The 27,993-nt window shown below is 39.1% G+C and overlaps 1 protein-coding gene across 9 annotated transcripts; it reads left to right on the top strand.

Annotated features, from left to right (window-relative positions):
* LOC109705729 lies at positions 1–27,891 on the top strand. 9 transcript variants are annotated; one of them, XM_020226505.1, is made up of 19 exons: positions 1–471; positions 1,824–1,894; positions 2,109–2,171; positions 16,376–16,450; positions 16,555–16,644; positions 16,707–16,796; positions 16,868–16,975; positions 17,062–17,118; positions 17,186–17,254; positions 17,330–17,413; positions 21,915–21,992; positions 22,091–22,186; positions 22,268–22,351; positions 22,448–22,546; positions 23,361–23,447; positions 23,528–23,584; positions 23,663–23,719; positions 23,803–23,868; positions 27,448–27,891. In XM_020226505.1, the coding sequence occupies exons 2-19, from the start codon at positions 1,859–1,861 to the stop codon at positions 27,487–27,489; spliced, it is 1,338 nt and encodes a 445-aa protein (XP_020082094.1). In that variant the 5' UTR covers positions 1–471; positions 1,824–1,858; the 3' UTR covers positions 27,490–27,891. The 9 variants fall into 9 exon arrangements, 8 of the variants coding, with proteins under 8 accessions (XP_020082094.1, XP_020082097.1, XP_020082090.1 ...); XM_020226501.1 differs by lacking the exon at positions 1–471 and adding an exon at positions 1,339–1,752 and having other exon boundaries at positions 21,924–21,992; XM_020226500.1 differs by lacking the exon at positions 1–471 and adding an exon at positions 1,340–1,752.
* The last annotated feature ends 102 nt before the right edge of the window (positions 27,892–27,993 follow it).

Raw genomic sequence — 27,993 nt, 5'->3', positions numbered from 1 at the left:
CAACAATCCCTGTTCGGGATTCCTCGTTCTAGGGTTTCACTCGTCTCTACGGCTGTCCGCCCGGCAGACTCCCCCATCGAAACCCGTCTCTACGGCGGACGCCCTCAAGTAGGGCCCGCCGATCTCTCGCTCTCCCTCCTCTCCTTCAGCCGCCCCCATCAAAGCCATCAACGCCGCCGCCGCCTCGCGTCGAAGTCGTCGGCGTCGACTCCCTGGTCGCTTTCTGGTTGCCGCTTTGAACCGGTTGAAAAGCGGAACCAAAAAACCGTCGCACGTCGGAACCGTTGCCGGGACGGGTTCTGATTCGTCCGCGTCGTCGGATCGGTTTCATCCCCACGAGTACTAGTAGCGGCCATTATTTCGTATATCCGAACTGAAGAACTCGATCGACGATCAGAGGCATCGACGGCTCCAACGCTGATCCCACACGTCATGGACGGGATGAACGTCCACGACGAGGATCCATCGGAGGTATCTATCTATCTATCTATCTATGCATCTGTCTATCCATCCACCCGTCTCTCCAATCCCGGTCGCTTGCTCTCTTTAGACAACTGCGCCTTAGATAGTTCGTACCCTGTTGGAGGAAGGGGAACTCTAGGATTTTTGTTGGTCCTACTTTCCTGCGCAGGACGTGGAGGCGAGGACGAAGCGGCCCAAGCTGAGCGACGAGGAGGAGATGGTTCCCGCCGACTCTGGAGAGAGTACTGCAGTTTTCTTTCCCATGTCACTCTTTCCTTCTCTGTGCATTATCGCCGGTTTATATTATCTATTGTGCCATCATATGGCTTGCCGGTACGTGGTCATCACATCTGACGTGTGGCTTCTCTAAAGCTTTGTTAGTGGCTCTCCATCCTCTTGTTTGAGAATGAGTACCACAATCTTCGCCTATTGTCCGCCATCGTAATTTTCATACAAACCAAGAACTTGCATTATCCAGTGTTAGAGGGCAAGGGAGCTAAAAATAAGATGCAGATCAGTACCTGTCTGTCCGGATGATCAAAATAACCATATTGTCTGCTCTCCCCTTGCACTTTTATACTAATTTCCCATGGTGTTACAATAGCAAGACTCAACCTACCTGTGCTGTCTCCTCAAAGCTCGCACCTATCTCTCTGCCTATGACTTTTTGTCCGTTTTGGTCCAAAACCAGCTAGCTGATCTTGGCTGCAGCCTGCTGCATCCAAAAGGTCGCCAAAATGTTTTGCCAACTCTCCATTGGAAGGTCCTCCTAAAGCAAGCGCCATACCCGATAGAAGCTAGCTCAACCGGGCCAGGATGCCACATTGCAATCTTTCTAACACCTCTCAGTATTGATAGTGTGTCCTTTGCCGACGTGTAATATATACTAATTCTTAGTCAAGTGCTGCAGAGAGTTCCCCAATTTGTCACGTCCTTTACTCTGTCACGTCCTTTACTCTGTTATAGATGGCTAGCTAATGTTAACATCTACTTATCTTTTTGGGGAAGCGTGTATACCGGTGAGATTGTAAATTGCTTGGCTGAAAAGAATGTGTCTGGAAAATCAGAGGCAGTAGAAATTGTTTGACAACCATACCCACTATTTGACATATTCATTGATTGCATGTTGCAATGGGTGTGCGAGCGAGTAAGCTATTCATGGAAGTTTAGCGGTGACTAGTTACCGAGTTTCAAATCCTACATAATGGTGAGGAATGCTGGATGCAGTAGGAATCGAGATATATTCCTTGCCTTTTGGATACTTTCTTCTAAGTTTCTTTCCTCGAAAAGGTTATTCAAAATCTTTACTTTCCTTTTACTGTTAACCTTATTCTTTTGTTTTAATTGATTTATGTACGAAGGTCTTTCATGTGCTGCTGTAACTCAAGCTGAAAATATGGATGCCGAATCTAGTGCAACTTGCAGTGCTATTGTGAGATTTGCTGTCCTTCATCGCCTTTTCTGCTGAAACGAATTTACTTCCATTTTATAAGATTGCACGTGTTGAGGGAGTATGATTTAATTCATTACAATATGAACGAGTTTCTAAAATGACCTTTTAGAAAATTTTCTTTTATTTTTAGCATAATAATTTTCTGTTATATGAAGCGGAGATAACGTTTTTGTCTTGTCTTACATCTTTGCAGGCTTACCAGCCTTATGAGGACATGTCTAAAACATCAGACTTTAGCGTCAAAGATGATGCCATGGTTCTGCATTCTTTCCTTTTCTCTAAGTGATGATTTCATTTGCAATTTTTGTCTTCACCGGTGTGTTTATGCTGACGAATGGCATTTTCTTCTTGAATTTGACTTGTTGCTAATTAGTCTACAGGCAACGCCATTTAGAAGCGAAAAAAGATAAAATTTATTTTATTCCAGTTATTGTTCTTCTTATTACAGGAAATTAGAAAGAGTATATAATTAGTGCGTCAAGTTCTTAACTTTTGAGTAATGGTTCCGACACTTCTTTGATTATTCAAAATTTGATTAATGGTTTGTTTGAGCATAAGCTATATTTACTTACGCTAAAAGATTTGTTTTGACTTAAGTTTGTTATAAAATAAGCCCCACTAGCACTAACGTAGAGAAGTTTTATGAATGAATTGATTGGACAAGCTTCCTATCTTCGTCCTCTTTTAGCATTCGCTATATTTTTGAGAGGCTTAATAGTTCTTTTTGAAATTTGATTTGCATAAATATGATATTAGAAATTTGGCCTGCATCAATTTGCTATTTTACATGCAAGTGTTTAGTTAAAACATGCCATGCTGTGCTCACACTTGGTACGAAAATGGCTTGCAACTAGCGGGCTTGTTGAAGCTCCAAGCTAAGTAGAGAAAAGTAGTGGCTACAATATGTTTTCAGTCTTTCTTTCCTTCGTGGGAATTCTTATTCTACGAGCATGATTTTCAAGGGAAGTTATGAATTAGGCCTATCTGTAGGTCAATGGTAATGTTTCGTAAATTTGCATATATTGCTGCAGATGTGGTTTGGAGTAGCGATTGCCCTACATATGCAATATGCAGTGCGGCATGCTGATAGGCTTCGTATAAGTGAGCAACTGTTTGTGCATTTTTTTTAAGTTGGGATTTGAGTGTAGGATTGAATGGGATTGTCTAGTTAATGATTAGCATGGAGGTATGACTACTCTATCACAAGTTTGAGTAATTATTAAGCACATAAACATATACTATGTTTGTATGAACATAACCTATAACATTGGTTAATATGGCTAGCTGTAGCAACAGAGTGGTCCAAACATCTTTACTCTAAAATAGAATAGACTCTTAAGAATTCTTATAATATAGGTTTTTAGCAGGCTAAAGAAGATTCAATATTTCTCTCCTTTTCTTTGTTCTCCTCTCGACTTTATCAACAACCAAGAATTTTAAGTAAACTAAATTGGTTGCACGCTAGTTGGTTTAATGGAAGGAAGAGTTAGATAGGTGGCAACTATCTACTAGGCAAAATTGTTTATGAAGGGGATACAACTAAAAAGAAATTTGTGCACATAGGTATACCACATCCTACTCTCTTTTTTTTTAGTTTGTCTACCTTTGTCCTTATAGCTGTGACTGTGATCTCTAGCTCATGTTGTTGATGTGTTGAATCTCTTATCATATTTCAAATTAGGGTTCCTTGATTTGTCTCTTGATCTAAGTCAAAATTTTCTTCTCATTGTACTCTCGATCGCTAATCTGGATTACTTGTGAAGTTTTGTAAGAACTTCAATATCTGACTTGGGTGCTACACTCTAAGGAGAATCCATCTTCTTAAGAGCATTTGATTTGGTAGGCATTATCAAACATGAGCATTTGGATGCTTGGGATATTAAATGAACTGTGGGCATGAAAAAAAGAAGGAACTAGTTGGGCATCATCCAAGCATAGACTAGGTTGGAGTGCCTCTTTCGACTTTGTTTCTCTTGGCTTTTGACGGACCCAAAACCTAACAAGAAAAACAAATTAACTTAGTGAGGGCTGGAACCTATCCTTCATCTTGAACGTAGACCTCGTGGTTCACCCCAAGTGCCTGCTTTCTATTTGGCTTGTTCAATTTGCATAAGCTATCTATTTTGTCACTGTCTACTTGATCCTATGGATATGAGAGACTGCTTATACATTTTTGTGGTGCGACTTGGAGGTTGCTCTTGCTTATGTAGTAAAATGCAGGATGACATGGAGTACCTTTTTCGATATGTTGATAAATGGTATTTTGTCTTTTATAGATGATATAGTTCTCAATGAGAAATAATTTTAAAACTATGTTTATTTCTTTTAGAAATTTTCTTCTATTTTTAGTGTACTCTTTTAAATATGTGATTAGCGGATAACATTTGTTTATTGTCTTATATTTTTGCAAGCCCATCAATCTTTGGAGGAAATGTTTGAAACGTCAAATTTTGCTAACAACAATGGCGATACGGTTTTTCTTTACTTTTTTCTTTTCAATTTAAGTGATGATTTTCTTTGCAATTTTTGTCTTCCATGGTGCACTTAAGGTTGACCTTTTGCTAATTTTGAAAATAAATAGAACATAAATTATTCTAGTAATTTTAATTATTTTTGTAGGAAATATTAAATCCAATTTTTTGTTGGATGATTTATTTAAATTTTCATAATTATTGGTTTTGGATAAGCCATAATCTCTTCTTTTAGTGGATTTCATATTATTAAAATTTTGAATAATAGTTGTTTTTGGATAAGATAATAGTGTTAACGGGATTTATTTTGATTTAGATCTATTATAAATAATCTATACTTAAGGTATTGTAGAAAGCTAACAAATTGAGTTTTAGAAATTAGTTTTACATAATCCAATTGTGTCCCCTGGATCAGTCGGCGGGCGTCATCTCTCTCTTGCTATGTTGTTCTTTTCTCTCTAAGATTGGATATAGGCGAAGCTCTCTTTTTTTTGCCTTTTTTATCATTTATTAGGCTGTACATCGCCAGGTGACACTGATCTTGATATGAAAACATTTTCTCTAAAAGTGAGGTGAATGGGTTGTAATGGAGTATTGAGGAATGGATGGCTTGTTCATTGATGTTCAACAAGCTATAATTTTGGATCCCTGTTGACGTGATCAAAGAAAATATTTACCTTACTTTAGGGTCTATGTAGTTTTTTTGACCAAAGGTCCAAACTTGGATCTGACCTCTTTTGCATAAGCGAATGTTTGTTTTTGATCTGTTGTAGATAATCCCTACATATATGCTACCGGTCGATCATGAACAGTCACGCCTCGGGACCCAGCGGAAGCCCGCCCGGCATGTGTCCAGACCCGCCATACGTCTAAAACATATAAGGCGTCTACAAAAATTACGATAAATAATGCGATAATAAAAAGACATCTAGGAGTATCAGAGCATAGTACAACATCTAGATTCTAAGAGATATAGAGTCAAATAAAAGAGCTAACAAATCCACTAAGAGTAACCATAAAGTAGTACATTGAACATCCAAAATACAAGTGCTAAAAGTATAACAATGGTGGTCTCTATACACGGGTACAAAACCTCTCACTCTCAACTACAACAAAAAATGAGAGTAAACCACCTAATAAGCAAAAGAAACGCTCCTCGCTAGCTAGCTAAGTGATCCCCTTCCCGCAATCCCATGCCTCCGCCGGTGCTGAAGGCTCTGAAAGAAAACCATAAAATAGAGGGCGTGAGAACTATTAAATAATAGTTCCCAGTGGGCAATTACTGACTTTAGTGAAAAGCACCACTAGGCCCAAAAAACTAAACAGGTAAGTGCGATCAAGTAAGCAATGTGAACAACAAGTATTTAAACATGAATACTTAGTAAACCATGATGTCTCTACTTAGCATGATTTTGCATAAGTAAAATACTATTCTAACATGTATGTTCATGAATATACAACCAACATAATGTCCGCAATGTAAATAGTAATATGTCACTGTTTACTAGTCTAGTCAATGTCCAATTAGCATACTATGTCACTATAGTTCCGATCATGTAGGACCTACCCGTGGGTAGTCCAGCTTCCGCCGTGCCTAATGGCTCCGTGGTAGTCAACATCCCCACTCTAGGAATGAGCCTCCCCCAAGGCATTCCATTTCGGCGCCTAATCCCGCACGGGCGAGCATGTGTCGTGATGGCTATCTCCGAAGTGCCGGCCTGTGGAGAGCGACCCTCACAAGTATGTGCGAATGAGCACAATTGGCAAGCAAGCATAAAAGTCCGTCTCAAATCCCAAGTCATCATACCTAAAGTATGGAATGTAGCATATATCTCAATGGCCTATCACTATGTCATCATGTCTAAAACATGAAATATAGTCGATGTCCAATGGCCTATCACTATGTCTCTATGTTGCAGTTTCATAGTTTACTAAGTCGGGTGCCCCTTTATGGCACTTTTATTCACCAAGTCCAAGCATGAGTTTAGAGTTCAAAAGCACATAATTCGAGTCATTTTTATCATACGAGACATGTTCCCAACTTGCAAGAAAGAATACTTCTCACATGCATGCAAAATGCACATAATGCTTTACTATATAAAGTTGAATTTTCATGATACATAGCACATGCATTTTAAATATTCTAAAATTCATAAAAATTCTATCTAGCATGAATATGCATGCGATACGATGAAACGAAAATATTTAACCACTTAGGGGATGATTTTCCCTAATCCAATGAAGCCAAACCCACCGTCACTCTCGCAACCCTTCGTTTCGCCGAACGAAGGTGCCCACTACTCTCCTAGCACCCTAAAGGTATAGAAAAGAGAGATACACGAACGTTACGAACAACCCATTGCTCAAACATTAAGCAACACAAGCAAAGGTGAAGAAAACTCACCGAATGCGAGGAAACTCTCTCGATCTCCAAAAGGGAGTTAGAGTTCTTCCAATCTAACCTAAACAAAGGTTGTAAACCCATCAATTTGGTTCCAAAACCCTCTAATCAAAAATCTCCATTTCTAACCCTGAATCTCATTTCTAGGGTTCCAACAACAAAAATCCTCCAAAATATGGTCTAAAAGAGAGATCATGGGTACTCAACTCTCAAGATGTTCCAAACCAAGCATGGAATGCACCAAGGTTGAAGATCGTCTCTCTATCAAGCTCCAACAAAAGCTTCAAAGCTTGTCCAATGGTGAACACCCAACATGAAGCAAAGAGAAGGAGAAAAGAGAGATCAAAACTAGTTAAACCAAGCAAAATAGGGCAAAAATCCAAGGGAGAGGTCTTCACTTGGGTTCTCCACGAAATATGGCTCAAAGGAGCTCTCTAAGGGGCTGGGGCAACATATATAGGGTTTGCAACAATTGCAAATACACCCCTCAACAAAAACTGCTCGCACTGCACTGTGTACCGGTACACGGGAAAGTGTACCGGTACAAATCTTGCTAGACGGCCAACCCGAGCCTCGGGTTGGCAGTTCACCACACGTGTACCGGTACAACCATCAAGGTGTACCGGTACAACCATCAAGGTGTACTGGTACACAGCCCTGCAGAATGTAAGTAGAGAGCAGCCTAAGTCCTCCTCCTTGGTGGCCTTAGCGCTATTTTAAATACTACAATTCTCGGGATACGAGCCATAGGTCAGACTACTGTCAACGTCCCTCCAGAATATCTGGAAAAGCTCGGAACACTGAGCAAACACTCGAACTTTGCAATTTGCAAAGGTCCAGTGTGTTACATGAACTTAGGACATTGTCAATAGAAAGATTAGAGAAAGGTTCATAATCCATCAATCATCTCTGTGTGTGTGTGTCTCTGCCCAGTATGTTCCTGATGTTTAATGTATTGTTTCATAATATTTGTGCATCTTAGTATTGTATCTCTCAATTTCATTGTGTATTCTAGTTTGCCTTTGTTAGTGATTGCTGGTTAGTTCAAAGAACTGCAATACCTAACTTCATCGGCAGCTATATCTGAAGATGAATTACCATACAACAAAATGCAGTCAAGTAGGTGCGGAATTTCTGATGTAGGACTAGGACATATAGGTGGTGAAGTCCTCTGCTACTTAAGTCCTAACATCTTTGTCAATGTATTCGTATTTCCCAGCCTTCTAATATAGAAAACACCACAAACCGCTAAATCGTTGCAATGGCTCTAAATTTGCCTCTCACCATGTCTTCTTAATCCGGCGTAAAGCCTATGGCAGACATCCAACTAGCCCCATATTGCTCCATGCCTTAATACACCAACTAGTGTGTAAGGGGACCTAGCCCACTAATATTACGAAGGTAGCGGGCTTTAGCCACACAGCTTAGAGTTGTGCCGGTTATTATTATTAGCACTTAAGTTTGTACAAGCCCAAGTACCTTACTTTTCCATGAGGGATTAAAAACGTTTTAAGTAACATAAGATTCCCTTCTTTTTATAGGTCAAAACTGTCACGCTCCGAGCCCCAGCGGAAGCCCAACGGGCGCGTGCACAGACTCGCCGTGTACACTAAGCACCTTCGGTGCATACAAGGCGTCTACAACAACATGGAAAAGAAACAATCCTAACATGGCTATCAGAGCGAGAACATAAGCCTACTATAAGTGTAACACACTGGACCTTTGCAAATTGCAAGGTTTGAGTGTTTGATTTGTGCTCTGAGCTTTTCCACGCTTGGTAGAGGGTCGTAGACTGTATTCCGACCTAAAAGTTCGAATTCTGGATTTTTGGCTAAGTCCTGAGAGTTTCACTCTCGGGGACCGGTCCCTGGTGGGAGAGACCGGTCCCCCTGAGGCAACCGGTCCCCCGGGTCAGAGAGACCGGTTCCTGAACGCGCAGACTGCGGAAGGGTCCTGAGGGACCGGTCCCAGGTGGGAGAGACTGGTCCCTCTGCCCGAAGTCAGCCCAATCTGGGCTGTGTGAGAGAGGTGAAGTGGGGGGGTTTTTCTGCATTTGTTTCGTCTCTCAGAGTATGTAGAGGGGGCAGGGGTCTCTCCCTCTCTCATTTCCCTCACTCTTTCTCATTTCTTTCTCTTTCTCTCTCAAGAAGAAGAAGAAGAAGAAGAAGAGGAAGAGGATCAAGCTTGAAGGCCTTGGGACATCTCCCTTTCCCTCTCTTCCCACCTTGTTGATGCTTGAAGGCTTGGACTTAGGGCTTGTTTGAGAGGAGATCCTCACTCTTGGGGCTTGGTTTGGAACTTTTATTGGGTTTAGTTGCTCACTTCTCCTCTCTAGACCTAGATTTGGTGGTTTTGGGAGGTGAAACCCTAGAATGGAAAACCTAGGGTTTATTTGGGGCTTTTTGATTAGAGGCTTTTTGTGCCAATCTAATTGGATTAGAACCTTGGTTTAGGTTGCTTTGGAAGGGATTTGGTTCCCATTTGAGCTTTGTAGGGAGATTTCTACACTATAGGTGAGATTTTGGCCCCTTATGTCTAGATGGTTAATGTTTACTCTTGTGGTTGTTCGTTAGCTTCGTGTAGCTCACTTTTTGATGCTTCTAGGGTGCTAGGAGGCTAGTGGACACTCCCGTTGGAGCAAACGAAGGGTTGCGCAAGTTTCGGTGGATTTGACCTCATCTAAGAATGAGAAAATCTCATTCTTGTGGATTTATGTATCGTAAAATGAAACATCATGCATTTTCATGTTAGATGTATTAATTATGAATTTTAGAATGCTTGAAATGATTGTGTTATATACAATGCATTTTCGGACCTCTATGTAGTAGAGAGCTTGCGTGTGGGACTTATACATGGGTTTAGCATTCTAATTGAGACTTGGAATCATGCTTTATATAGTAGACATGGTAAATGTATTATGCCTTGGACATAAACCTTGTTTGGAATTATGAGAATACATTAGGCCATAAAGAGGCTTGAGACTTGAAAATCATGTAAATTAGTGAGCTAATGTCATAAAGCGACATTGAGCCTGGGGTTGTATGTGAACCTTGTGATAATGCCATAAAGAGGCATGGGAATTGGAACATGCTTAGATATAGCAATGTTATAGTGTCATAAAGAGGTACTAGACTTAGTGAAAGTTGGAACATCACCTTGTGACATAGAACTAGACTGATGGGTTATTAGTGATGGTTATCATGTTAGAGACATGATGATTGGGTACTTGAGACGATGACTATGCTTGCTTGCCATTTGTGCTTATTCGCACATGCTTGTGAGGGTTGCTCCCTACAAGCCGGCACTCCGGAGTTGGCTTATGTGACTTATGTTCGCTCGTGCGGTATCGAGAAACCTACGGGGTCAGGAGGGATAGACTCATTCCTAGAGTGGGAATGTTGGAGCTACCACCCGCACATAGGTGGAACAAGCTGGACTACACTTGTGTAAGTCCTTAAACAAGATTGAACAATGATAACAATCCATAAATGATAATCACTACTAGATAGGGTGTAGTAGTTGGATTAGCTTGACATGCTTAATGCATAGCTTTGGACATTTAAGACATGTAGTATGCCTAGTAATATCGCTCATTGCATTACAGTATACTTGTTTGCCGTGTGGGATCATACTAGTTATGTTTTGGACATATTTGATCATGGTAGAGTGTATGTACAACATATTGACATCATATTGTTTATGGCATAGTAGTTTAGCATTTATACATGCTTTCCTATCTGCAGTTTATTTCTATTGCTTTTCATACCTATCTTACCCTTTTGGGCCTAGTGGTGCATTGTGCTGAGGTCAGTAATTACCCACTGGGAACTATAAATTATAGTTCTCACGCTCCCTGTTTCTTGTTTCCTTTTCAGAGCCTTACATACCGGGCGATGCTAGGGATTGCGGAAAGGGCATCGCCTCGAGCTAGCCCTTTGGCGAGGGACGTATCGATAGGTGGTCTACCTCTCATCGGTTTTATTTTGGAGAGGTGAGAGTTGTACCATGTATAGAGACCACCCATTTTGTATTTTGAGACAGTTGATGTATCTACTTTATGTTTTATCTTTAGTGGATTAGTTTTCTTTTTCCTCTACTTGTTGTTAGAATTTAGCTGCTGGTTACTCTGATATCTATAGTGGTCTTACTTTTCCTTGCTTTTATATCTTTAGTGTTGTAGACGCCTTATATGTGCAGGCATATGGCGGGTCTGGGCACGCCTCGGGCGGGCCTATGCTGATTCCCGGGGCATGACGATAAGTACATACAACTGGAAAAGAAGAAAACTAGTAAATCTCTAAACAAATACATAGTACATCTTTCAACAATAAACAAAAAGAAAGATGTCGACGGGTCCAACTATGATAACACCGCAGAGGCTCTAGCTAGACGCTAACTCCTTACCACGATTCCTAGCCTCTCCCGCTGCGGAAGGCTCTGAAACAAAAACAAACAACCAATGGAGGTGAGAACTATTAAACAATAGTTCCCAATGGGTAAGTCGCCGAGAGTGGTGAAATACACCACTAGGTTAACTGAGGCATGCTAACATACAAAATGTGAGTAACATAAAGATGACAAGTAAATAAACAAATTTATTACTAAGTCATGCCTCAACATAATAATGTAAACTAACAGATATGATTTCCTATTGTCACATGCTTAAGTAAATGCATATGCAAGTTTACATGCTCATCATTGTTAAACTTTAACAACAGATTAAAGAACAATACTTTTCATTGTCAATATAATCATGCATCTATACTAATCAACATTGGTGTAGATTTACTACCACGAAAGTTGTCAATATTGATAAGGACTAACATAAATGTCCATTTTCTAGAAATGCATCAAAAAGAGCCACGAGATAGTAACCGACTAGTATATCCATCTACTATATATGCATCAACTGCTGGTGATGTACGATGTCAAGTTTAATTACATTTACCCAGTCAACGAGGGACTTACACGTGGTAAAGTCTCGGCTCGTGCCGTGCCTAATGGCCTCGCGGTAGTCAACACTTTTCACGGCAATCCACTTCGGCGCCCAATCCCGCACGGGCGATCTATCGTTGCAAGGCTTCTCCGGAGTGCCGACTTGTAGGGAGCGACCCTCACAAGCTTGTGCAAATGAGCACAATGGCAAGCAAGTGTGATCAATAGCATGGTGTCCACATTTCAAATGCCCAATCATCATGTCTAAAACATGGAATCACAACATCGACTCGAAGGTCGGATACTATTTTATTTGAGTTATAACTCATTCAATTAACTAGGTAGGACTCTATCAATATGCATCGTATCTCAAACACGTAAGGGTCCATATAACATTCAAGACTCTGTCGGGTTTCACCCACTCTATTTCTACTATAGTCAAGAGAGTCATTACTAATGCCATATCCAAAGAATCACAAGAATGCTCACAAAAATTATAATGTATGCCATATTGCCATGCATATGCTTTGCTACCAAGGTCTCCACTATATGGAGTATGGGAGTTATCATGCAAGCAATTCATTCAATTAGTATTATATGCGTTATGCGTTTGCCCCTATTATTGATCGCCCAAAGGCGTCGTAATCTCATTCGTTATGTCTAAAACATGAAATACGACTAACGACCGAAAGGTCGAGTACAATGTCATAATGCTCACTTAGTTGTTCAACTAGTTAGGTACAACATGCTTAACTTTACAATTTGTCTCTACCATGCAGTAGGTCATATTTGCCCTTGGCTAAAACAAGTATATTAATTAGTATGCAAATCGAACTCAATAATTTCCTAACCACGCGAAGTCCCATAGGACTTTCATTTACTCATCTCTATCATGCATCCTAATGTTGCATAAGAGGAAAATACTATTACATGCTATCTAGTGCCATTTAGTGTACAAGTCTACATGATAAACCTTTACTAAATAGAGTATGAAATTCTACATGTCTCATGAATGTATCATGCATTCAAAATTTCTACCATGTCCTAACTAGCATGGATATGCACCAAATTATGTCTTATAATAACATAGAAGATATAGAGGGAGTTTACCCATTTCGGTGAGGTTAAACCCACCGGATATTCTTCGATCCCTTTCGTTCCTTTGAATGAAGTTGTCCGTCAAGCTCCTAGTACCCTAAGAGAATTTCTAAAAGTGTTACAAGCTTGCATGCCTGCAGGTCGACTCTAAAAATAACCAAAACTCAAGTCCAAAATAGGTGGAAAATACCTTTACTCAAGAAGAATCTGACCAAAGTCCAAATCGACGTTACAAAGCTTCAAATCCTACCTAAAAGAGAGTTCTACACTCATCAATTAGGTTCCAAAAGCCTCACAACAAGAATCTCTAAATTAAATCCTAGTTTTTCCATAACTAGGTTTAATTCCACAAATCTTCACAAAAACACAATCAAGAGTAGCAATTAGGTTACTAACCTTCAAGAAAACTCCAAACCAAGCTAAACTTGAGCTAGGGTTGGAGTTTAATCCTGAACTAAGCTTCTAGCTTCACTTCCAAGACTCCTATAGGGTTCACCAAGCAAGCTTCCATGGAAAGAAAGAAGAAAACAAGATCAAATCTTTAAATCTACATGAGATTAGAGAGGAAATCTAGAGAGAGAGAGAGAGAGGAAAAGCTTACCCTCAGGTCCCAGCACAGAAGAAGACCAAGAATGAGGGGTGCTAGGGATATACACTAATGTAACAATCCCAAAAAGGCCTCTCAAAAGCTCTCAAATAGCAAACTGCATGAAATGCAGTTATCGGTACCCAGCACAAAGACACCAAACCGGAGCGCTAGACCGTCGGGTTTAATACGGTGTATCGGTACCAGCCCGATGCAGTACCGACACCCAGTTCGGTACTGGTACTCACCAACCAGTACCGGTACTCAACGCCCCAGCTCCTCAAACCTGAGAGCTGGCCAATTTGGCACTCTACAGGGTATCGGTACCAACATCCAGTACCGGTACTCAACACTAAAACCTGCACTTTGCAAATTTTGATGTCGAAAGTCCGTTCTCACACCTAATATGCTCCAGAAATAGGCAGATATAACACAAACAACCCTCAAAACATTTAAAATAGTTCAAAGTACTATGCTTACACTAGAACCTTGCCATTTACTAAAGTTTAGTGTGCTACAAAAACAGATTCCAATCGCAGCAAATTAGCATCAACAGTGGCACTGATTGGGCCTTGAAGCAAAAAGGAAAATGAACTTAGTAAAAGCTATTATGTCGACAAAGTATGATCCGAATTACTCAAATCGATTAAACTTCAAAGTGCCTTTGATTCCCCAGTAAGCGGAATGCTTGAGTATGTAAGGGCAAAGGCTTTGGTATTACTGAACTAGTTAACTTTGGGTTGAAGTAGCTTTGGCCAAGCTGTTGAGACTTTTAAATTTGATGCACTACAATCTAATCAGGCCTTATAGAGAAAAAGAAGTAAGATAAAATGTTATAGCTGGGGGTCACCTGTCCTAGAACTACTACGTTTAACCCTCTTAATCTCTTGGGCCTAGCCACTGCCCAAAATATCTTAGAGAGGTTAAGAGGTTTTAGCCCTATATATCTTGTATATAGAACTATTTCAAATCATGGGGTTGTTGCATTCCTCCTCCCTTTAAGCCTTGACATTCCCGTCAGGCTTCGATGATGTAAGCCTCATCTTGCTAGCCTTCATCCAAGCCTCATCTTGCTAGCCTTGTCATTATGATCCTAAGCCTGTCATTTTCAGATCTTGGTTTAGCCTGTCATTCAGATCTTAGCTCAACTGAGATTTGTATCACACGTTCTGCTGTTGATTGGCTTTGGTACCAACTATGATGCGCTCGTTTCCTCTGGGCCTCATCCATCCTAGAACTACTCTAGTCCCAGCACGCTTAATGCTCTTAGCCTCTTGGCCTAGCCATTGCTGCCCAAAATGCTATAGCTGTGTTAACAGGTTTTGTCCATTATATCTTATATATAAGGCTATTCCAAACCTGGGGGTGTCACAACTTAATCTAATTAGCCTTACATAGGCAGAAAGTAAGATAAAATGCAAAGGTCCATGATGCTAAATGGTGCTAAATGGTATCTACAGCATCCTAAATGCACTCATTTTTTATCCTCTTTTGTTGGGAGGGAGAGGAAGGAGTAGGTTGTATTGACGATTGCATCATAATTTTGCTATAGGTAAGTGCATACGTGTCCACGTAAGAAGCATTTACAGATCAAAACTTTAGAAAATAAAGAGTGCATATCAAAATGAAAGGGATTAATGAAATATAGAGAAGTCCCATAACTTTTACAGGCTCTCCCCACACTTTCCGTAGAGCATTAAGCATTATAATATAGCAAGGATAATGCTGAAATTTACGTTAAAGAAGTCTAACTGTGAATTTGGTTAATAATTGAATGTTTGTTAGGAGTATCTACGCATGGTTCTAAGGAAGTATTTAAGCAGCTAATGACATACTTGTCGTGGTCAACTTACTCATGTAGACATGTACCTCTAGGCTGCTTTTTTCTAGGCAACATTGTTAAGGGATTACATTTCTCATATGCGCCTGCACCATCGCATGCACTGCTTTTCCTAGCATTTATAATGAAATGCTTGCGGACAACGTTATATGTGGAGGGATATATGTTCCAATTGTCAGAGAGTTATAGTTTAGATAGCAGCTATGTAATGGTTATAATTTTTTTTTTTTAAAAAATTACCAGCCAAAGGAAGGTCAGAGAAAGTATTAGTAATTTAAGATTGATGGAAAAAAGCTTTCAAATGATAAGGCTCCATGGAACTGCATACTGTTCAAAAAGTAGCCATAATAACATTTAGGGAACTTATCTGAAATATGGACCATTTGGATTTTGCTACCCAAACTTTCAAAATTTTGATTTTACTACCCAACCTTTCAATTAGTTCAACTTGAGTTAGTCAACGCGATTGGCTCCAAAATTTAGGCTAACTACTTTAATGAATATGTAATTATGAGAATTGTCTAAAATATACTAATTAACATGTGTAAGATAAACGATGCGTTCCAATTTGAAGTCAAACTACTTTGACTGAGTCAAATCAAACAAATTGAAAGGTTTGGTAGTAAAATCAAAATTTTGAAAGTTTAGGTAGCCAAATCCAAAAGATCCATAGTTCAGGTTAGTTTCATGCAGTTTTACCTAACGTTTAAGATACAACCTCCAAACTGAAACCTTCTAGTATTAATGCATGGAGTTGTTTGAACATGTAAACATGTGGATTGACTGTAGCGGTCGAGGTTACCTTGTGTATTTATGTTTTCCCTTGTATTATCATGAAATTTAAAATCTTCATAGGAGATGTAATGTGCTTTTAAGTGTCACATGACAATAATTCTTCTTTTTTTTTTAAAAAAATCTGATTATTATTCCTCTTCTCTTTTATGTCTTCTATCCTGTATCCATTGTTCCTTCTTTTTATCATCGCTTTGTCAACACTATTAATGTGTAAGATTGTAAACTGCTTGCTCTTTCTTCGCGCACCTTGAGCATCCCTCTTTTCTTTTTTTGCTTGTTTTGTATTACGGGGTATATTTTGGAGTAAGATTAATTTTTCATTTTTTCTATTCAGGAACACTATTATAAACAAGAGGCTATTAGACTAGTAAACTTTACAAAAACGTTGTATTCCTTGGATTCTGTAGATGTAAGTATCGATGCACTATGGTTATTTATTTTTAAGTAATTATATTAAAATTTTACTTATTTCTTGAACTAATTTTAACAAAATTCTTCTTTGTTCACATGTAGTTCTACAGGTGCCCGGTGGATCTGCATAAAGAGCTGGAGATGAAGGGTTTGATCCCACCTAATTTCATAGGAGCTGAAGAGTGTATAAGAGTAAGTATCTCAACGCAACATTTGTTACTATTGAAACAAGTATTTATTTTGTCTTTATGCAGCTAAGGTGCACCAAATCTAATATCGTGCATTACTATGATACATACTACAAGTTAGTCGAAAAGCTCTGTGATTTGGCACCATATATGCAGGTTGCTTTCTCAACTGTTTCTAGTAATTTATTTCTGTGGATTACTATTAATTGTTTTTAATCTTGTTGTAGTGGAATCATGAGATTGGTAAGCAAGTTGAATGGCTAAAGGAGAAGGGTCATCTTACATCTCTCTGCGATTCTACTATTTCTGAGTACGAGATATGTTTGGCCCTTGAGGTGATTGTTTTGAATATATTGCTCGATTTTGGATTACGAGTTTATTTATGAACGTCAATCTAATTATTTAACTCTTCTCTTTCAAGGACCTCCATGGACTTTTTTTTGACATGTACTGGCGGTTCCATCCTTTGATAATTGAGGTATTGATGAAGTATTTGTAAGTGGTATTGTTTTATCCTTGGTTCTAAAAGACAATCCATTTTGTAGGGTTACAGGGATGATTTATTAAAAATCATCAAACGAATGGCTGGAGCTAAGCGACAAACAGTGAAACAGGTATTTTAACTGTTGGCTTTCGCATACTGCTGTATTGTCTTCATGGCATAATAGTGTAATCTTTATGTTGCTCAGACACATGAAGAATTTAGCAGACTACTGCCTCCCTATGGTGATTTCACTAACAATTTGCTCAACAAATGCAAGGAGACTTCTCCGGTATGTTGTGTTATGATGCCTAATGTGAATTTCTATTTCTAAAATATGGAGCGCGTTTTCCCCAATTAGTGTAAATCATGATTTCTTTGACTTGCCACTCTCTCTCTCTCTCTCTCTCGCATGCGCACACCACCAACCCCACCCCTCCCTTCCCCCCACGGGGGCAATCAGTCAAACCAAAAACAACCATCCCAAAAAACAAAAAAGAAAAAAATTCTTTGTCGAATAACACTGTTATTGGTCTCCTTTTAGTTTAATGTGTAGACCCCTGGACTCTCCTAAAGAGCACTTAATCCTCCAATTTGTCCGTATTCGATCTTCTATTGAACTTTACCTTTATTCATTTTCCTTCCTTGATTCTAATTTGAGAGCATTGAATACATCTTTTATTTTTGGCCATTGCATGTAGGCCTAGGTACTGTGCTGCTATTAAACCAACCAACAAACCAAATGTCAGTCCAGAGCAGTGCACTTAAACCCATTCACCACCACCGCATTTGCACCACTTTGTGATGATTGCTGATGACGAGCATCAATGACTTAATCTACATTTATTTGCTTCTACATTTGTAAGAACCGAAATAATAGCTTAATCTCTCTGTTCAGTCACAACAAGTTTTAAATTTCTCCTAATATGGAAAAATAGCTATATCTTGCCTACCTGAACAGTGGTTCGAGAGTGTAACCAAGCCTGTAGAGGACCTAGAGGGCTAAGTAGGTTGACTCTTTCATGCTATTGTGGTTCTTGCTCAAGGTTGATAACTGCTACGCTTGTATTTTTTTGTTTATATGCTTTATCTCAGAGATTTCAAGCTGACATGTTGTATTTCGATGTTCATCTACATAAACTGGCTCTTTCTGTACATTCTGTACTTTGGCCAGAGAAGAGCCGTTTTGCGGTCTTAGTTTGGTGTTTTCTGATTTTACGTGCTTGTATCTTTCCAAAATATTTTAAGCAGTAGCGCAATAGTGTTTCAGCTTGTATATTCTTTTTGTTGGTGCTGTAAGTTTTTATTGTCGTCAAAATGTTCTTTACCTTTGTTTCAAAAAATAGCATTCATACAGTAGTCACGTGCAGAAGTTGATTTTAATAATTTGTTGTGGTACTACTGGTAATCTTCTATCTTGTATCCTACTACAGAAGTCACGCCCCCGCCCCGAGACCGCTACCAATTTGGTCCGGTCCTGGCGCGGCGGACGGACGCCGAACGGACAGTACCTCCCCTGTCCGCTCAAGGCTAAACAACCTGATCAAGTACAATTAAGCGCCCAGGGAATGCTTAAATAATATACATGATCAATATGATGCACACAAGTGTAATACGACTAAGAGCAAGAACCACAAGTAAATGTACAAGTGTATAAAGAGAGATAGTTTAACTATTACAACCATTCAATAGTTACATCATTTGGTTAATTACATTTTCATCTTTCAAAATGTAAATACATGTTTTTCCCAAAATACGTCATAGCTTTCCATGTCTATCCAAAATACACATCATCTAGTACACGAGGGTACTCTATATGCAAAAAAAGAAAGCTACTAACTACTCACTTAGGGCGCTATGCCCTTGCCGCGATCCTCGCTCGGCTCGCCTCTGTGTACCTATACCCCAAACCCACACGGGGTGAGAACTATATAAATATAGTTCCCAGTGGGTTCGGCCGCCGACTCCGTCGATTTTTCCACTAGGTTTAAGCTGGCACAGATAGAGAGATAGATATATATAGTAATGAACTGCAACTACTCTATCATGCCACCAATGATAACGATGCATGCAACAACTACTATCATGCTAGTATCATGTCATGAGTATAGAAAAGTACATAGCAATGCAATCTACAACATACACTATGTCTACTCAAAGTAATAATACAAGTCTACTATGCATTTCATGTTTATTACCCAATCTACTCGGCTAACCCGTAGGTTCCCTCGACTCACTCTCAATCTCATAGGTGAGGAGAAGCTGCACTCGCACACCGAGACCGTCTGCGGGACAACTACGTCTGCCCCTAGTGAAGTACTCCGAAGACTCGTGCTTCGGTGGAGCGACCACCGACAAGCGAAAACAGACTAGTGAGTATGATCCAATCCTCTCAAGAGGATACCCTGTCTACTAGGGTCAATGTGCCTCTGCTGCACAATCATGATATATAATCAATGTTGGGACTTCTATTATCCCTAGGTTCATGTCACGTTTACTACACTAGATTCGATGCCACTCGTTCAGTCATTGTAGTAAATGTCTCAATTATTCTACATGCCACTCGTTCATGTCATAGTGCTTCTACCACACTAGTTCAATGCCATTTTTCTAGGCTATCATATGTCCAAGTTCGGCTCTTTATGCCGCTATAGGATTCTATGTCACAAGACCCAATCCTCATGCTATCCTAGTCCACGTGTTAAGCTCACCTCGCTACACTACCAAGAAAGCATGCAAGGAAATGGAAATGTACAACTACTATTCCTATAGTGCGATATGATCAATCATATATATATATAACTTAGACATAAAAGGAAACCCGGTTGCTTCGGGATGACACCCCCTACCTCTTGAGGGTATGGAGGCTCTAGAAATGCCCTCCAACGAACGTTACGGCGAGGCTTTAGCCTTCTTGGTCCAAATGAAGCTCGGTCGGTCTTGTTTTGCCAAAAGCTTTTCACCCGCTTGACGAATGCAAAATCCGACTTCGCCCCCGCATTTAGGCACGTACCAATTAGGTTTCCAAGACCTCAAGTGAGATCAATCTCATACTTTACCAAAAATCCTATTTTGGAGCCCTAGGGTTCACATCTTACCATTTGCATTTTGGAACCCTAACTTTAGTTTTAATCCACCAACAATGGTGCTAGGGGTCTATTTGACCCCATCCAAAGAGCTAAAACCCAAAAATCCTAAATTTCACATCTAGGGTTAGAAGCCTACCTCTTGTTGTAGCTTCAAAGAGAGAAGAGAGGAAGAGGGAGAGGTCCAAAGCTTCCTCTAGCTTGATCTCCTTCTTCTTCTCCTTCCTTTTCTTCCTTTTCTTCCTTCTCTTTTCTTCTTCTTCTGTTTTGTTCTTTCTCTTCTAGAGAGAGAGAGGAAGAGAAAAGAGTGTGAGGGAGAGTGAAATGAGGGTTGGAGAGAGAGGGGGGGCCTACATACTCTAATGTAACAATATCCAAACAAATCCCTCAACTTTCATCTCTGTGCACTGCCCTTACTGGGCATTTTTCGCCCAGAGGGACCGGTCTCCCCGACCTGGGACCGGTCCCCGAGCGCTTCAGCTCGGGTCACTCGTTCGGGAATCGGTTGGGCCTTCCTGAGNCTGAATTTCATAAGCTAGGGTTAGAAGCTTACCTCTAGGTTAGCTCAAAAGAGAAAGAAGAGGAAGAGGGAGAAGTCCAAAAGCTTCTTTTCCTTGATCCCCTTCTTCTTCTCCTTCCTTTTCTTCCTTCTTTTCCTTTTCTTTTCTTCTTCTTCTTCTTCTTTTTCTCTTTCTTTTTCTAGAGAGAGAGAGAGTGTGAGTGAGGAAGAGAGGGAAATGAGGGGCTGAGGAAGAGAGAGGGACCACAAGCCCTCTTATTGTAACAATATCCAGCTGGCCCTCTCAACTTTTCACCCTGTGCACTGCCCTTACTGGGCATTCTGCGCGCGGAGGGACCGGTCTCCCCGACTTGGGCCCGGTCCCCGAGAGCTTCAGCTTGGGTCACGCGTTCGGGAACCGGTCCCTCCCTTCCAGGGACCGATTGCCTCAAGCAACCCCGTGACACCAGCTGATGAGACTGGTCCCTCCCTGCCAGGGACCGGTCCCCGAGAGCAATTTTGCTCCAGTGCAAGTTTTGCACTATTTGCTTTCGTGGACTCATTTCCAATGCACTTTTGGTGATTTTAGTATCTTTGGCTTTTCCAAAGCTCACCAACACGACCCTTGGTCGATTCTGAATGAAGTCCAACTCTCGTACTTCGAGAATTCACTTCCTTACAACAAAAGTACGGTCTCTCTCTATGTGCGCGCGCGCGTGCGCACGTGGTTGTGGATGTGTGGGCTGTATGTGTGCTGGGGTGCTTGCAGGTGCATGTGCATGGATGCTGCATGTGTGCCTTTGTGTGCCTATTATCATGCTTTGGAAATCGCCTTCTCCAATGTTAATGATTTAAAATGTGAAGTGGTTTATTTACATGCATATGGGCATGACTATTGCTAGGAGGCAAGTACTTTGTCATGCATAACAGCACATCTTCACTTTAGACCAATGCATTCAATCTTAGCGTACTTTATTTTCTTTTCATTTCCATAAAATATTGTCTTAACTGTTGCAAGCATGTGTAGTTATGCTTTTGTTGAGGCTTTCATCTTGATAGGATAGAAAACTAGATTCTCACCCATATTCCCTCATAACGCATAACAAATATTACAAACTCCTTGGTGTTTAGTTGCTTGCCTGTACTATCTTATGCAGCAAATAATTGTGCTGACAATATCTCATTGCTGTATGATTTTATTGCGCTAGGGTTACCAGCATGTAGCAAAGCAGGTGGCTTTGCATGGTGAATTTGACTCGCATTTAGATTCATGTGAGTCAATACAGGTAAATGACCAGCTTGAGTACTCTCGTAGTCTTTATTTCACCAAATATTTTAGAGGCACCTGTCTATAGTCATTAAAAAGTGAATTATGATATTGCAGCATGATAGTTCTATTAATGAACTTCTTGAAGATGAGACGGTGGTGACGAGACAGTTTTCATTGCTAGAAAAGGAACTTGTTAAGGAATCCTTGAATGCAAGTACTTTACTGAAGACGCTTTGATGTTTATTTCCATTGTTTCGAAGATTTTGTTATTTGATGTTTGACAAAATGCAGGCCAAAATTTACATGCTAAAGAAAGTAGAGGAAGTTGAATCATATTTTACATGCTTGGAAAGCCTAGTGAGACGAAGACTCGATGTATGAATGCAGTATCATACTTGTCTACTGTTGTATCCTTTTCAGACGGATTCTTCAATTGCAAGTTCTGATGTGTTTTCTTGTTACCTTCTGCAGGGGAGAGATGATTTTGATAAGTTAGTGCGTGAACTTGCAAAAGAGGGCCTTTTTGAGTTTTCTAATCTTCCCACTGATAAACCTCTTCGAAAAAATTGGGTATTAGTTTTATATTCTTACATAATCTTTCGTTGGTATATGAGCACATCATTTTGATATCGAATTGGCAAGCATTTTGATTAGGGATGCAAACGAGGCGGGCCTAGGGCGGGAGCCCTGCGCCGCTTCCCGCCTTGACTACTGACATCCCATCCTGCCCCCGGCCCCCCGCCCCGAATCCGTGACCGGTCAAAAATGTTATCCCATAATTCGTCCTGGCTCACAATCTATCTCCCGCCGGCGCCCCGAATCTGCCCCGCTAGCTAATACCTTTTTTTTACAAGTTATAATTATATTAATGTTTTATAAATATAGTCAGCAGTTTTTTTAGTAGTAATGGATAATATTATCAAGCTATATATAATTAACAATATCAACTATGAAAATCAAAAATATCAATCACAATTCACAATAAAATTCAAGTTTCAAATATATGCATAGTAAAGAAAAAGAGTATTAAAAATTACATGGCCAACTTGAGAGATGAAATCACTAGCTTATTTATAGTTGATTTCTTTATAAATATATTAATTTTTAGAGATAGTTTTTTAAAATATAAACGGCTTTTCGGATGGATTTAGGGTGGATTTGGAGCGGGTCAAGATTTTTCCCGTTTTCTACCCCTAATCCGCCTCAGATCATAAAACTCACCTCACTTCCTGCCCTGAATTCATTTATTTCCTCCTGTTTATTGCTCTATTAGGGGCAGATCGAGCAGGGGCTCCACCAACCTGAAGTCGTTTGTATCCCTGATTTGGATTGTGATGACTTTTCAACAATTGGCCATAACATCTATCTTTTTTGTTTCTAGCAGAGCCCTGAATTTTACGAATTATTAGATAATGCAAGGCATTCAGCTTTCCCACATCTTCCGGACCATTATGTGATCAATGGACTTTTGGTACTTCTTTTTTGGAGTCTCTTTTCTATTTTCCTCCTGGTGTGTATTATTATCATCTCCCTCCGTTACTTCATTTGCAGGACTATTCGTTCTTTTTTTCCTTAAATGACGAGCATCACGAGTCAGAAACTGTGGAGGTAATCTCTGTGAATATGGTTATTTGTTTTGTTTATCTGTTACTATATCTCAAGGTGCTAACTAATGTTTTTTGTCAGGATTGCTTGGCAAAAGTGGAGGAACGTTGTGACTCGAAGTGCTTTTTTCTAAGAAAGGTGCAAACTTTTTGGTCCATTTTACGGAGTTTTCTCATTTGCTATTCAAGCACGACATGTTTTATTGTAGTAGTTTTGTGTAGGAACTTTGGAGGACCAAATATTATACGAATCCTATATACGAGCAATTTGGGGACGCACTAAAACTGGTAGGTACTTATGTTTTACATCAATAAAATTGCATGAGGTACACAACTCATTTCGAATATAAGATATGAGAACATAATTGCTCATGCAACCATGCTCGTCTTTGTATATATGAAATGATTGGTTGTTGACTGTGCCCATTTAAAATGATTTATGGATAAAGTTAGTTGGAACAAGTGTAGACAACATTCTTATACTTAGAACAAGTTCAATCAAGCTTATTAAACTCATGTAATTTTTTCATGTTTATAATTGAAGTAAGGTCGATCGGTTGGATTTTATGGCATTTTGGAAAAGTTGGTTATAGTTCCGATTCAAGTCATGTTTATTTGTGGTCCTTGACAAAAATGAAATGTGTTTATTTGTTTAATGGTAAGATTTGGCAAATTCTAGTCGAACATTCTCTAGGAAATGATAATTAAATCATATGAAATACGAAATGCATATTAGGATCATTTGTGTTCCCCCTTTTATGTTTTCCCCAAAAGTTCTACATAGTTGAACGTGCCTTGACAATCAAACCTTTAGTTTTGCTATTCGGATTGTTTGCGAACTCCATATTTTTGAGCTCTGTCCGGCAATGAAAGACAAATCTTTTATAAAGAACATGAAACATTGATGTAAATGATGTTGAATGCACTCGAAAGGAAATATTATTGGAAGTAATTTTATGGTATTTATTGTTGGTATACGTGTTAATTTGATTTAGTGCAATTGGGATGGTGATGTGCATCAGCTTTCTGTCGTTGTCTTCTCCTCTGCGCAGAAGTGTGGTCATTCAAGCTCCACCTAATCTTGGAGAAGCCTAACATCCTTGATGTGATGTCTATGATCTGTGTTGTGGGCAAGATCACCATCCCAACCAATATTGAAATCTTCCTTGTTAGCTGCCATTGTTTCTTTGTTGTCTTGATTGACATTATGGGCGTGTGGTTTGAGGGATTGGCATTCTGATTCTCATTCCAGGAGAATTAATCCCTCCGAAGTGATTCCCATTGTGCAAGTGGGACCCAACTTTTCATTTTGGCGGGATTGAGAAAAAAATTTTCCTACGATTAATTGAATTCAAAATAAATCTAAAAATAAATTTATTAGATTAAATCATAATTTCAAATTATAATTTGAAATAAGGAATTAAGTTTTAGTTATAATTTCTTAAATATGATTTCAGTTCAATATTTGAATTTAGGTGCTTTTAAATTTTGAACTTGAACTTAAAGTTGAATTGTGAATTTAAATTTAATTTGAAATTCAATTTGAACATGAGTTTGAACATGAATTTGAGTTGTGAATTCAATATCTTTTTGAAGTTTGAACTGAAATTTAAATCAAAATTTATATTAGAGTTTTTGATTCATGAATTAAAAATTTAATTTTAAATTTCAAGTTTCAATTTTATTTTGTTTTGAGTGTTGAATTCAATTTTTATAATTTGAATTATGAGTTCCATATTAAATATTTTTATGGGCAATTGAAATTTTCTCAAACAAACAATAGTGATGGGTTGATTCCGATTCTGAATCCTATTATAAACCGAAGAAATTAGGAGATTCCATCATTCCGTTTTTGAGATTCCATTATTCCGTTTTTCTCGTTCATTTCGATTACTATTTACATTTTGATTCTGTTTTGAACCAGACATGCCCTAGGTCTCCATAACCCTAAACGTGTAGCATTTTTTATGCTATTGACATCTCCCTTCTTAGCTGATATCTAAGCCTCCCTTCTTAGCATTTTGATGTGTCCGAAGCTTTACGGGTGCCACTGCTTCCAATGTTGAGCTTATTTGCCACTTCGAAACTTCTTCGGACTTTACCCCCTGGCTCTAGTTGCCAAGCCCTTAACATGGTCCTAATGCCATACAAAATAACTTTGTAAAGCTGATTCGGCTCGTTGGTTTTCAAATTGGTGCTATTTGTGGTATTAAACCATTCGTGTAGTTGGCAGAGTATCATTGGAGAGGATCGTTGTGTGTTGTTGATCTTCTTAGATAGTGCTTGGTTGGTTGGATAGTACTGGGGATGGTGGTGAATGTTCCCACTCTTAGAGGCTGCTTTATTTAGAGGGGTAGTAATTCCAAGGGGCAGGCTGGAATCACTATTCCCATGGAAGCATTTTCTATTGCTAATCGCGAGTACACCCAACCAATCATAAGTAACTTCTTAAAAATAGAATTCATGACATTTGCTTTTTTCTTTCTTGGAATTAGTTATTGTGGATATTGATTGTTTTTCTTAGAATATGTAGGATAAATTAGGAAAATCCTAACCTATCTTGCTAGTGATGAGCCTAAAATCAATTCAAAACCAAATTTAGAATTTTCTCAAATTTTAAATTAGTTTTCAGATTTTTTTAAAAAATAATTAAAAAAAAAGATAAAATTGAAGAAAATAGACGATAAATAGGAAAAAGTCAGAAATTTTAGAATTGTTTTTAGAGAATTGGAACAAAAAATTTAGAAGAAGAAAACGAAAGAAATAAAGGAGGAGATGAAGAGAGAGAAGATAGATACTCTATGCGCCCGGGAAAGAGAGAAGGGGAAGAAGATACTCTAACGCGGTCAAAACACAAAACTCAAATTTTATTCCATCATAACTTGTCTCTAAAATCATAAGGCATAGGCTATATTTATAACCTTCAAAGCATAATCCTAATCTAATTCAAATTCCATGATGTTAGGGATCTTTTTTCAATTCGAATATATCTAAAAAGCCTAAACTATATCCCTAGTTTTTAGAGATTTATTCTACCTGATAAATCCTAAAACAATCTTTTAAAAACGATTAAAACAAATTAACAAGCAAAATAACTCTGAAAATTAGAAAAAATTAAAACATAAACGACTCAATCAACCCTAATGAAAAAATTGACTCAAATAAACAAAAGATGACTCGGCTGAACTCTCTTTAAATCTGGTTCTTCATCAGGACATACCATAGGATCAATTGGTTTGTTCTTTCTTGGAGTAATAGTGGATATTGTTTGCTTTTATTGGGATGTAATGTAGGGAATCGATTGATTTGGTTTGTTCTTTCTTGGAATTAGTTATTCTGGATATTGATTGCTTTTCTTAGGATATACCATAGGGATTCGATTGATTTGGTTTGTTCTCTCTTGGAATTAGGTATGGTGGTTCTTATTTGCTTGATCTTTTAAATGGCGGTTCGTTTGTTTGAGAGCGTAAGTCTCAAACATGCGAGTTTTACGCGTGCCCTGCTGTACATGAGTTTCTAATTTGGAAAATAGGGATCTGAAGCTTTATCTTACTAGATTTTCAAGACATGTTCCCTTTTCTCTTTTGATTTGTAGTGTTGGCTACTGTGTTACATATTGTCTCGTTTAGCATATTAGTATTATGGCCCGGAAGACGAAAATTATGACAAACTTTTTTTTGGCATTCATTAAAGAAAAGCAAAGAAGTTGCAATTTTCGATGATTCACAAGGACAACTAATTAATTTTTATATTGCAACTCCTTATATTTGTTTGTTATTTGCTTCGACTGTTTTGCAATTTAGTTATGCTTCCTCTCCGGGTTAGTTTGTGAATAGCGCTCACTTGGTTTTGGTGTTGTTGTTGCAGATAGACTTGCCGCAAAAATTTGATTGTGGACTGTATTGCTGATCTCTTGGAGAAGATTTTTGTCACTTACTGTGTCGAGCTTATCTGTCACTCTGAGCCTCCTTTGGATTTTGAACCCGCTCTTTGGTTGCCAAGCCCTCAACATGGTCTTTAATGCCATACAAAATAATTTGTAACTTTGTAAAAGCTGATTCGTCTCGTTGGTTTCCGAATTAAATGCTATTTGTGGAATTAACCATTAGAGTAGATAGTAGAGTATCATTGAAGGGGATTCTTTCTTTTGCTGTTGGAGAGGATCCTCTCTCTTGTTGACATAGTTGTGTGTTGTCGATTCTCTTACGTAGTGCTTGGTTGGTTGGACAGTAATGGGGATGGTGGTAACGTCCCTACTATCCAACCTCATACTGAAGATTTTAATGCGCCTCCAACTGGAATTGGACCGTCCATGTGTCCTTAGAGGCCCCTTTACTTGGAGGGGCAGTTATTCCATTTGGGTAGGGTGGAACTGCTCTCATCGTGGCAGTATTTTTCTGTTTCTAATCACGA

This window comes from Ananas comosus, unplaced genomic scaffold, assembly GCF_001540865.1.
Source record: "Ananas comosus cultivar F153 unplaced genomic scaffold, ASM154086v1, whole genome shotgun sequence".
NCBI lineage: Eukaryota > Viridiplantae > Streptophyta > Magnoliopsida > Poales > Bromeliaceae > Ananas > Ananas comosus.
Note: the sequence above shows the minus strand (reverse complement) of the source record. Positions and strands in the feature narration are given on the sequence as shown.